Source organism: Cottoperca gobio, chromosome 1, assembly GCF_900634415.1.
Source record: "Cottoperca gobio chromosome 1, fCotGob3.1, whole genome shotgun sequence".
NCBI lineage: Eukaryota > Metazoa > Chordata > Actinopteri > Perciformes > Bovichtidae > Cottoperca > Cottoperca gobio.
Window position 1 is genome coordinate 26,376,214 of NC_041355.1, and position 12,847 is coordinate 26,389,060.

At 39.3% G+C, this 12,847-nt stretch overlaps 1 protein-coding gene across 1 annotated transcript in view; it reads left to right on the plus strand.

Annotated features, from left to right (window-relative positions):
• wdr17 (WD repeat domain 17) overlaps positions 1-9,784 on the plus strand; it is a 37,951-nt gene extending 28,167 nt beyond the window's left edge. Inside the window, exons 20-32 of the mRNA XM_029441791.1 lie at positions 694-758; positions 1,464-1,596; positions 1,800-1,888; positions 2,758-2,857; positions 3,041-3,180; positions 3,490-3,601; positions 3,733-3,874; positions 4,367-4,469; positions 4,602-4,703; positions 6,049-6,147; positions 8,111-8,178; positions 8,752-8,849; positions 8,947-9,784. Coding sequence (XP_029297651.1) covers positions 694-758; positions 1,464-1,596; positions 1,800-1,888; positions 2,758-2,857; positions 3,041-3,180; positions 3,490-3,601; positions 3,733-3,874; positions 4,367-4,469; positions 4,602-4,703; positions 6,049-6,147; positions 8,111-8,178; positions 8,752-8,849; positions 8,947-9,066 — 1,371 coding nt within the window. The 3' untranslated portion in view covers positions 9,067-9,784. The remainder of the gene's footprint in view (positions 1-693; positions 759-1,463; positions 1,597-1,799; positions 1,889-2,757; positions 2,858-3,040; positions 3,181-3,489; positions 3,602-3,732; positions 3,875-4,366; positions 4,470-4,601; positions 4,704-6,048; positions 6,148-8,110; positions 8,179-8,751; positions 8,850-8,946) is intronic.
• The last annotated feature ends 3,063 nt before the right edge of the window (positions 9,785-12,847 follow it).

The following is a 12,847-nucleotide window of genomic DNA, read 5'->3' on the forward strand; positions in this document are numbered from 1 at the left end:
GAGCCGGCCAACTAGCGAAACAATTTGTATGCACTCCAGCATCATCTGTTCCTTGTGAGCGAGTAAAGAAACCAAATTATCTATTAAACTACATTAGGCTATCTGTTGAAGGAATAACTTTGCTCAATAAAAATCCCACATCGTACTGCGGTGCTCCAGTAGCTCAGCTGGTAGAGCGAGCGACTTACTGCATTTACTGCACGTCATCCTCCTTCTCTATCTCTTTCTATTCTTTAACTGTACTATCATTAAAGCCATAAAAAGCCCAAATATATGCCATATTGTCCCGGCACTCTCTTCTCAATACACACATTCATCAATCTTTATTTTTAAATAGAACATAATATTCAGTTTTAGTGTGTGCATCAAATAAATTTCAAGGCAAAGATACTTTAAATCCACTGCAGCCTTGCACTTCGCCAGTAGAGGTCACTGTACTTGAAGCTTCGAGTAATGAACCCATGTTCGAAACAATTGGCTGAAGTGGTGCAGTGCTTCACAAAAGCTTAATTTTCCCATCACTAGCTGAAGCACACTACCAGCAACACAGAAACGTAGGGAAACCGGAAATGACGCGCTTACGTGATACAATGATTATATTTCTACTGTCAGAAAGAGACAGAAATGAGAAGAAAGAAAATTATTATTTTGCCTATGTAACCTCTAATAATGCCCTTATTACCTCTCTTTCAGTGGGAGAAAGCTTTATCTGTTGCTCCAGGAGTCTCTATGAAGTACTGGAAAAAACTCATGCAGAGGTAAACCATGTTTAAGTTTATATTTTTCGGCTTTCCATGATAGTGAAGTGCAGATTGTGAAAGGGGGAGAGAGAGAAGGGGAACGACATAGAGCAGATGGCCACAGGTCGGACTCGAACCAGTGGCCCCTGTGGCAATGACTCAGCCTTTGTATATGGGACGCCTGTGCTACCGGTTGAGCTACCGGGATGTCCTTGTCAGCTATTCTTACTAAAAAATGTAAAAGTTAAAACACAGCAATATTTCAATCAAAGCGTGAACTGCTAGGATGATTGTTGAACATGTTTGCTCACTACATTATTGTACTGTCTCAGTGTCTGTATCACTGAGTAATGCCACAATACTAATGTAGATGAACAGAGTTCGACAACATACGAACAACACTTGTACAGTACAGTGTAATCCTTTGCAGCAATATTGCATGAATACAGCGCATCCTTCAAAACAGAGGCGTATCAGAGACGTTTTGATTCAACAACATGGGGATTTCTGACGCTGTAATCTGAGGGCAGACAAATGATCAGGAAGATGCTTATTAACGTGTGTTAATAATGATATAAATCTTGCATTTTAACTGAGATTATTAATTTTGTCATCTCATTGTTGTCAATATAAATACAAAGAAAACCACCAATGATGAACCTTTATGCGTTGCATGTTGTTTTTCTTATTTGTATAAGTAATTGTAATATGCTCATGTCGCAGGAGGGCTGACCAGCTGATGGCTGAGGATAATGATGATGCTATACCATACTGCATTGCCACGGGAGACATAAAGAAACTTGTAACTTTCTTCACTGGCAGAGGACAACTACTAGAAGCCTTAATAATAGCACAGGTACAGAGAGGGAGAGGATAAACACATGGGGCTGGATGAATGGTAGAGCTTGAATAAATGGTTACAGATGGGTGCATTAAGAGTGATGGATACATATGTAATGGGAGACAAAGACAGAGAGGTGAGGAAATACATGAAAAGTAATTTTGACGATTGTGAAAATATTGAAGAAATTATTTAAAAAAAACATTGTATCATTTTAGGGAGCGTGCGAAGGGAACATTCATGCACCTCAAAGCTCCCCAGTTAACCACACGACTGATGATGTGGATAACAGACAACAATACCAGAGGTAAAGCAAACACACACACAATCACACAAACACATACACACACCAATGATAACATTCTGTTATTGTTTACCTTTGGTGCGTATTTTAACTGAACTTGAAACTAACATTTAAGCAAATTGGGCAGCACAAATGGGACCGTTGCTGTTAGCTAACATACTGTGTTGATATGTTCTATGTTGAAAACAGTTTACCTGAGTTTGCTCAATCACAGAGAACAGAGGCTGCACTCAGCTTCAATTCATGTCACTCCCATCGGATTCCAATAGTGATCAGGTTTTAAAGTGGAAAAAGTATAAAGATGCAGCTTAATCTACTTATCCATAAACTCTGAACACATACTCTTTCCCAAATATGGCTAATTACACATTTCCCATCCCAATCCTCACTGTACTGTAAATGGAACACCATATTTTATATTTATTATTGAGTGCATTCCATTGCATGCAATCTGAATGAAAAGTTATGTGGAGAAATGTATCAAACAATTATAGTATCTAAAGACAAGCATCATATCTACAAATATAATTAGCACCATTTCTTAGTGTTCATTTAGTCTGTTTAAAAAAATATATTGTCTTAGTCCTGTGTCAAATGTCAATGGTAGTTTTCATCATATTTAGTCAACCTCATCCTGTCTTAGTGTAAGACATTTCTTAACTGTAAAAAAAGGTTGCTGACCAATATATTTAGTTATAGTTTCAGTTGATGAGACTAACACTGGTCTTCACTCAGACTCTTGAAGAATACAAAATAAGTGTAGCATCCTAGCTAGGAAGTTGTAGGTGCTCTCTGAAATGAATCCCACACTATTTGTGAGATGAGGGGTTTTGATCACAATCCCTGACTATATTTGCTCTTTTTATGTCCAGTCTCCTCCATAAGGTATGTAAGGAACTAGCTGAGTGGTACTTCCAGAATGGATGCTCTGTCATGGCAGCTTGCTGCCACCTAGCTGTGGATAACATCAAGGTACACACCAGAATCTGTGCATAACACCATTAGTTACATATAGTATATCTTAATGCTTTGTTATTCACATTGTGCAAGCATATCATGTGTTTCATATGTCTCTCTGATAATGAGAAATCAGATTTTAAAAAATGTGTCTGAAAAGCGTTTGTGTGTGCGTGTGTGTGTGTGTTATGTTTCCAGTTAGCCATGTCGAGTCCTATCCGAGGTAATGAGCTGGAGTTGGCTGCATGTGTGGGCATAGTCCTTGGAGAGGCAGCTAATCAGAGTACTGCATACTGTCTTGAACTCTTGGCCAGGAAGTACATGACAACACCTACATGGTACGTAAAAATTGGTTTACAGTCTGTGTTTGACATTGCATCATGACACATATCCCTGATTTGGAAGGTTATGCATTAAACCCCTACCTTTGAGCACAGGTGGAGTTCAGTGGCTAAGCTATTTTCAACTTCAACTTTATAAATCAACCCAAATTTACCATATTTATCAATTTCAGTGACTGTGGATGAGCAGTTAGCGCCACCTGTGCTCATAGGGTTAGAGTTACAGTGCACACAAAATACAGTGGCTGCTTCTAAGGTGTTGTCTGGGAAAAGCAGAACTTTTATCTCTCCCGTGTTTACATTCAGGGAGCTCTCAGCTGACCTACTGCAAATGATTCCTGACAACCACATTTTATTGGCTAAACTGTGTGCATTTTACCCAGGAAGTCCCACTGAAATTAACCATTTTCATGAAAGGGTGAGTAGACAATCATTAGGTTAAATCTAAGACATGTTTTGGATGAAATGGAAGGGAGATGTCTGATGTTGATGATATTAACATTTGTGATGATTATAGTGACTATGATTATGTATTGTTTGTCATTCTAGTGCGGTCTCCCTTCATTAGAGGAATGTAAGGCCTTGGCAGAAACAGCCATGTCTGAAGGAGATTTGTTTTCAGCAGTTAAATTCCACCTTCTGAGCTCTGAACCCGAGAACGCCCTTTTGATAGGCCTAGATCATGTTAAAGGTATTGTCAACTCAGTTTCAACGTGTGTCTGTGTGTGGTTACCTACCTAACATAATATCTGCACATCCTAAATATGATGACACAACTCCATTCAAGTGAATGCATTTATTATGAAACAGTAAACAGTAATATTTAAATGTTTGACATGGTAGCTTGAAAGTTGAGTGTTCTAAAAGTAAGATTCTTACATGCGATCAGTTGGTGTGATTGACATAATTGACACAAGTGTCATTTATGAATGACCAGACTCCAAACTAATCTTTATGAAGAAATCTGCACCTTTTAATTGATTTGGTGTAAAATACAGTTAATTATAATCAAAACATTCATCATAAGTACAAAGATATATGCATATTCAATTATGTTAGTTATAACAATAACTTCTTAATACTTGTGCATTGTAAACATTGTCAAACTGAAGAAAAAAAAACTAAATTTATGTCTTCATAAAGCAGGATTATTCAGAAACTCTTTCATTTTCCTCCACACCAGAACAGCTGATTAGATCTGATTGGACAGTGGATAGTGTTCAGCCAATCCTGGACCTGATGAGTTATATCAGAACTGACTGCCTCATCATGAGCAAGTTGACGGAGTAAGACATTTTTTTCCTTAATTATTCGTATAAATAGTTATTTTAATTATTTCCCACTTTGCTGTTACTTCCCATACATTGACAGACATGATCATCATCCAGGTCTTTGTTTGTGTCTGTGTGTTTGTGCAGAACCCGCAGTGAGTTGTTGATCCTGTGTGGTTATATTGGAGGTCTGCTGGCCATTAGAAGACAGTACTCTAGCATCGTATCTGCACTCTACGAATACACCAGGTAAAGAAATAACCAGTGTATTATGCCGTTCAGCCTTGTTTATAGAAATAGGTACAAGCAAGTAAAGGAAACAAAAACCCGCCACAATGCTACTGTTCCTCTATCTTGAGTCTTTCCCTTTTGTTTCTGTCATTCTCAGCTTCTATCTCTTAGTAATGTTGTTTTTGAGTGGTTGCCAAGCAACACACAGATGCAGCAACCCAGATGCACTGGAAAGCATGCTTAAAGATTAGGGTGTGGCTCGTCTTCCCTTTGGAATCTAAGCCACAAGTAACTGGGACCAGCTGGGCTTGTAGTTAGGGGATTCCGCAAAGACACTTAAGGCTGCTACAGATGAGATCTCCCCAAACGGTGCACCAAGCAATGAATGTAACATAGAGCCAGCAGCCCTGAGATACGACTGCACAAAGGTCAAGGTAGATGACCAAGAGGCAGCTAAGAAGATGTCCTCCACCGAGACCCACCTGAGCAATGCCATTGGCCTCCCTGAAGAGACCAGCTGAATGGACTTGGATGGGGCCTACCTGCCCTAATGCCACTGGCCCCAGGCCCTGTGGAGGGCGGGAAGACGTGACAAAGTCGGCAACTGCATGCTCCTCCCTGGGGACCAAGAGACAGTTGGCCTCTGCCAGGTGACGGCAACCCAGGCAAGGGGAGTACGACTTGTGGTAGTCCAAAGAAACATGGACATAGTAGAGTAGCGTAGAATAATTTATTTTGAGAAAACTGCAACACCAGAGGGTGACAACAACTTGCGGAAGATCCAAATTAAAGGTGGCGAAATGAAAAAAGGTGACAAGCCACGGGGCCTTTACAGGGGGAGGGCTCTGGATGCCTGCTATCCCCCGATTGGGCATAAAAAAATTTTTCAGAGTACCAAAGTGGTGCTTTTTAGACGGGTAAACCAATAGCGAAGCAAGTACGAAAGAAACCTTGATTTTAACACTTGTTACAATACTATGGGTTGTTGGTCTGTTTGGTATAACGCTCTAAAAGTGAGTCTTGTGCTTCTTATTTGTACATATGGGCTAAAATCACCATCTGATGCCTCCCCAGTTACAGTAGTGTATATATTTCTAGGATCGTTATTTATACTTTGATCATTATTGAGCTGTGTAAAATAGGTAATTAGTCTGCAAGAACATTTTTAACAAAGTTGTAGGATTTAAATAGGGTATGACAGTAGGAGTGTTTTAAAAAACAACATCTGAGGTGGGCTCTGTGTTTTGCTGTGATAATTTGATGCCTGATGTAAAACAGCTCATTCAGTTATTCTTTACTTAGATAATTGCCATAATTAGGTTGAAATAGGATTAACTACTATGTTTTTCTTACTGTTTCTCAGTCAGTTGCTGAAGCGGAGGGAGGTGTGTGTTCCTCTGAAGATTGAACAGCTGTCTGTGGAGCTGGATGCCTGGCGGGCTTGCACACAAAATAACAGCAAGTAGGTTACACAGACACACATACACAAATACAAAGATATGGGTATTAATAACACCATGAAGAAAATATTGTAAAAAGACAAAAATTTGCACAAATTGGGCCAAGTGTGATAAGAGGATTAAAGAAGAAGCTGGTGACGAGGGGAATGGTATGGAGGTTGTCACAGTGTTATAATCATGCAGAGTCTAAGCTGCCCATTATAGCTTAAGGCTAAGGCCATGATGAGGCCAGTTACCAAGGCAACACGGGAGAGTAGGGAGTAAAGCTGACTTGAGAAAAAGTGAAAAGCAGCTGAATCACCTCTGGGGAGACGGATGTGTTGTCCTGAGTGATGACGAAGATGGTCATGTTGCTGCCTGACTGATCTGGTCACTGAAGATAACCTTCAGTTTGAGGTATGAAGGAGCCTCATGTTAAGGACCCCAAAGAGAAGTTCAGAGTGCTGTGCATTGTTAAAATTAATTAAGCTAGAGCGTGTTGACAGACTGCTATCAGACTCCATTGGGGTTGTGAGTAGGAAACAGACTTCAAATGAACAAAGTTCAACTCAATTTGTATACACACAGTCAGACATATGCGGGGGGAGGGTGGCATCAACATTGTGACAATTGTGGACACCACTGCTGCAATAGTGGAACAATGTTGATCCCAACATCTTTACTCAAAGATGTACTGTATATAGGGTGTCGTAGGGAAATTCTGTCCTCCAGGCCAGAGATAAAGGATTGGATCTCCTCCACAGACAATTCGTTAAACTATTTAAATTGTTGCAATTCTAGTCTAACTCAGACTTTTTAGTGTAATACTTAGTCAAAAAAGAAGATCACTGGAGAAGTTCAAAGTTAGATACAAATAGAGTTTAATTTCATGCACAAGTACAAAAATCAACTCTGAGTACAACACCGGCAATGCACTGACGATGGACTGCTCTAGACTCCCTCTTTATACCTAAGTTCACATACTACCCCGACGATGAGGTTCAGAGGTTGTTCATGTGCCCTGAGTCCAGTCCTCATACTAGTAAATCAACCTGTCGTTTTCTCCCCTTCTCCCTCTGAATTAGCACCTGGAATTTGCGGCCTTTTAGAGGATGTCTTTGGGTTTTTAGCATAGTTGAGGTCAGTCCTGTCCTTTCCACAGGCGCCTGTCCCTCCTTATCTCATCCTCGATATGCTAAGGGTCTCTTAAATCTGTTTATCTTTCTTTATGGGTTTGAATTGAGAGACTTTCTCTTCACTCTCCCCCCTCTAGTGCTGTTATTTAGGCCTTCCCCCAGATGCCTGCAGAGGCTGTGTTCTCACACCCAAGTTGATTATATTGGACATTACACATTTCTAATATATATATATATATATATATATTAGATACAAAACATATACTAGTAAAACCCACTAAAACAAAAACATGTACTAATACAACCTATTACAACAAAACACGTAGTAGAATAAAACCTACTACAACAAGGGTCCACCATGTTCTGTTCTAGGTGGAAATACATTAGATAGAATGGGAGGGATGAAACCCTCTTTTTAATGGTCACACATGCAGAGCACACAGCACACACAGTGAAATGTGTTCTCTGCTTTTAACCCATCCTAGTACCAGGAGTCTAGTACTAGGAGCAGTGGGCAGCTAATGTACAGCACCCAGGGAGCAACGGGAGTGAGGGGGGAAGGGGGATGTCCAGTGCCTTGCTCAATGGCACCATGGCAGGGCAGGAGATCATCTGGGACCTTTCCAAGAAGCAGTCACACTCCATTTATTTTTAGGTCAGGTCAGTGACTTGAACCAGCAACCCTACGGCTCACAGTCAAAGCCCCTAATGACTGAGCCACTGCCGGACATTAAACATACTACCATATCTTTAAATTCACTGTGACTGTTATTATCAATATTATACCTCTACATTGCTTATGTGCATCTACATTTTCACAATTGTATCTCTGTCTGTCTGTTTTCAACAGTCCTCCATCAGAGTGTCAAAGAGAAGAGTTCAGCTGCCTCGAAAGGAGAATCCAGCCAACAGACTCTGGTATAAATAACAGTTCTAAACATAGTATACCAGGGGAGTTTATGGAGATAAAACACTGCTCAAACATATTGTATGTTGGTGTAGACCAGGGGTGGCCAAAAGGTCGATCGAGTGTAGTGCGGGTAGATTGCGCACTGTTAAAAAAAAAATATATATATTCCCCCAACAGAACCCCTGAAATTAAATTTTTTTGTTTTTTACCTGGTCATTTTAAAACTAGCTCACAAGCCAAAAAAGTGTGGGCACCTTCATCTGGGATCAGCGACATAAGCCCCCGACTTCAGTGTTGATGCAGGTGGGGTCTGGCATCAGCTTCAGGAGCTGGGGGTAGTGAGCTTCAGGTGCAGTTAATTTGGGTGATAAACTGTTTCCTGATTGGCTACTGCGTGTAAGCGGCTCTCTGATTGGATGGAGTGTTACAGGCAGAAATTAATGGAGGAGCAGATTATACAGAATTAAGTATTATACTGCTAGGTTCCATAATTAATATGGATGATCTATTCTGTGAAACCTATGATAGTTAATTCATATTTTGTGTCATCTTTAACCAGTAAAACATGTTTCCTCTCTCAGCTTCTTTAGTCCTGTGTGGTGCTGATTACGTGACAGGCTCCAGTCTGCCGAGCCACTCAGATGTTCAACTATCCTGTTTCACTGGACACAGAATACAGGTGTGTGTTTCTTTATTGTATTGCTTTGTGTCTATTTACACTTATGTGTCTTGTCGACTTGTGAGTTTTATGGTTGTTTTCTTTTTTTTATGTGCAGGGTCCAGTATTTTTGCTGGAGGACAGTAAATCGGTGATCGCTCTTAATGATGCTCTAATGTGGGCAAAAGTCAACCCTTTCTCTCCTCTGGGAACAGGAGTCCGCATCAACCCCTTCTAACACACACACACACACACATGCACCCACCCACCCACACACACACACACACGCACACACCCACACGCACGCACTCACACACGCACCCACACACACACACACACCCACACGCACTCACACACGCGCACTCACACGCACGCACACACGCGCACACACGCGCATGCACACAAACAATACATTTTTGATTCTGTGAGGATGATTCATGATAATGGTAGATTTTGATATTGGTTACAGGGTATACATCTGAAAAACGTTCTTCTATTGTTGTAAAAAGAGAAGAAAATACTCAAATAAAGCAACCACTGCAAATTCATGTTCTTATTGTGTTACACTCATGTTGAAACAACAAATAACATGCAGATTGTTAAAATAATACAATTAAAATGCTACAGTATATAAACATCAAAATTAACTAGAAAAAGTATGTCCTGCAGGAAAACATGTGAATGCTAACTGTTGTACAAAGAAAATTGCCAGACCTGCCCCCTCCATTGACTCTTTTAAGTCTAGGCTCAAATAACTGTTACTCTCTAGCGTTTCAATCCTCTTGATGTGGCTGATTTTTGACTTGTGCCTGTGTGCCGTTTATTTGCTGTGTCCAAGTCGATGTTTCTTTTATTTGTGATATATGTTGTGTTAGCTACCTTCTCCGGTCTGGACAGCGCTTTGGTCAACGTGGGTGGTTTTTAAATGTGCTTTATAAATAAACGTGACTTGAGTAGAATTGAAAGAGAGACGCTGTTAAAAAGATCTTATACCAATCAGAAACTGTTGCAGGTCCCAGAGTCTTCACTATTTTTTACGTGAGAGCCACATTGATAGGACAAAATCAATAGGAGAGCCACATTTACCGCAAAGTATAAAAGCCCGTCTGCTTATTAATCTGTCATCCCACCCAGAACATACAATATGCAATGCAGCCAACCAATACATTCAATAAAAGCAGGATTATTTTAATACTCGGATGATGTTGCAAACTCTGCAAACAATATTTGTGCTAAAGCCAAAAATCCGTCTTTCACAATTTTTGAGTCTGAGAAGTTTTTTTGCCCGAGCCAAAATCCATGCGTTCTCAAAAGATGCCTCAGTTAATCGTTCAGCTGTATTAGTTGTCCTGTGTTTGAGCCTTTGATGTCCAGAAAGAGAAGAAAGCTGCTCTATTTTATTTACTAATTTCTCTTCCAGGTGCGTAAGTTTCGTTGAATTTTGGATGAGTCGTTTGGAAATGCGGCTCCAAATGACTTCGCTTGAAACCAGAGCGGGTTTGTTTGCACATTAAGCACAAAGGGTTCGACTCGTGGAGGACAAATACAAACTCCTCTGTCCACTTGTCTTGAAATTTCCTTTACTCGTTTTGTATGGCTCGTACCTTTGTTTTTTATTTTAACGGGAGCAGTCTGTCTGTCTGTTTGTCTGTCCACAAACCACATATCCAGCATCTTCCGCTCCATTTTCGGTGGTTTGATGCTGCAAAGCCAAATCTTCATTTTCCTCGTTTGTCACGCTTTGTTTCTGTCCAACTGGTGTGAATTTTTTTTAAAATAAGAAATCGATCCATTTTACGTCTGTAGAAACACGCGCTAACTAGCATGTAATGGTGAAACGAGTCGACCGGAGCCAAGCTAACGCGAGTATGAAGTGCCAGGTTAGTCGTAGTATCCTCCAATTTAGCGATATAAATGATTTTTTAGCAAATGTCCATATTCGTAAGCATGCTTATGATAACATATTTTTAATGACCTTAAGTTGATTTATTTCTATAGGCCTACTAGCACACCCTGTATCTACCCATCCTAGAGCACATTCGCCATTGTAGTGCTGGATAGACCGCCAAACTGGCAACAAATATCTTGTTTCTAGTCTATATTTGCATCTTTTATCAATTATTATTATCACTTATTTGTATTATTTGTAGGCTAATAGAGCAGACACTGTGTTTTAATGGGTTGTATGTAATAGCCCTGCTTGTTTTTAGTGTTTTTAATGAAATATCTGTATTGACTGCATAGTCATATCTATCACCCCTTTATTTAGCCCACTGTCATGCGAGCCGCCAATTAAAGCTTGGCGAGCCGCAGGAGGCAATGAGTAACACTGTAAAGGAATATTGGATTCTTAACTGGGACGTCATCTTTTGGTAATAAGGACAGCAGCATCAACATGAGGAACAGATACAAGAAACTGTTGTTATCTTTATTAAAGGTTAAAAATGCAAATACATATTCTTATTGAAAGCATGACTGTTGGTATACTGTATAGATCACTTCCACTGCTGAATCACCAGGTAAGCACACTCCTTGAAATAAATGTCCAAACTGAAACCTTAACTAACAGAGTTAAACAGTGTATGAAAGAGTTTGAAGATGAAGATGACACCCTATTTCCTAAAAATATTTAAGATACACATATATTTAATATCTTTCTTATTTATTATAGAAACATACTGTATTTAATAAATAAATAAATAAACAAATGGATCGCCATTATTAACATTTTACTATTTAATATCAAAGTATTTGTAAGCAGTATTAATTCACTTTAACTGACAGTGACGTGGTCTGCAGTCTGCAGGGGACTATTCTTTGCATTGACGGGGCAAATGTCTTCATCTGGATTTAGGCGAAAACTCTTTATTCTGGCCATATTTATAAACTGGGAAATGATATGTGCACCTCGTGATTCCATATTTAATTGCCATGTTTAAAAAAATCTAAACACTGGATTTAGGTAAATAATAAAGGTAAATATACTGGACACTTGAAGCTGTACCATGCATTCTGACTTCATATTACTTCTGATGCAACCAAGTGTGTGCCTGCATACATGCCTCTGGCCCCAAGCTTTTAATCAAAAATAACAATTTCTCTCTGGTTGGTTTAGTGCCTTGTAGGCTTCCTTCCATATGTCTGTATTGGCACTCAGCTATTAACAATAGTGTGAGTCAAGGGTTTGATCAAAGCATTCTCTCAGCCAGAAGGAAAAATCATTGACATATCACACTACAATAGAGCGAGATACTAATAATAATAGCAACTGTTTTAGAACAATGTGTGCATCTTAGGAACATGCGTAATTAGGGTCCATGTACAATAAGGGTGTCCCACTAATTATACACGGATCATCTCTTTAGTAAACAGTAATCAGTCAAATGGCATCATAATCACAGTAAGATATCTCAGCAACTACTGGCCATAAAATCAATATAATGATAATACTAATAATAATATTAATAACAATGACAATAATAATATAATATAATATGGACATTCATGGTCCTCAGAGGATTACTGTTGATGTGAATGTTCTGTCCCCTGAGCTGTCCAAGTAAACCGATTCAATTTGTCTGTTTCAGCCCTCAGACTAAAGACGTAGTCTTAGTTTCATTAAAGGATATCAATAAATGAGTCCCATATCTTCAATATCAAAACTTATGTATATACAGAATATATATATATTTATAAAACAGACATGTCAAATCAAGCGATTGGTTCTTAGCCGTGGTATAATGAGCGTATATCACAGGTAGAATTATAATAACTTTTCACAACAAGTCAGTATCCCTCCACGTCTGAGAAAAAGCTACAACCGTTACAGCTGTTAAATTACGTCCGTTAAGAAACAAACTTACAAAGTTTTACTATGGAGGAGTGGATTGATAAACAGCAACATACTAATGTAATGTAAATAAATAGCCAAATAATCGATCAATGTTGTCTGTCTAATATGTTCGCTAGCTGTTAGTGTTGTTGCATAGCAACCACCTCGCACTATGTTTTGTGCAGAA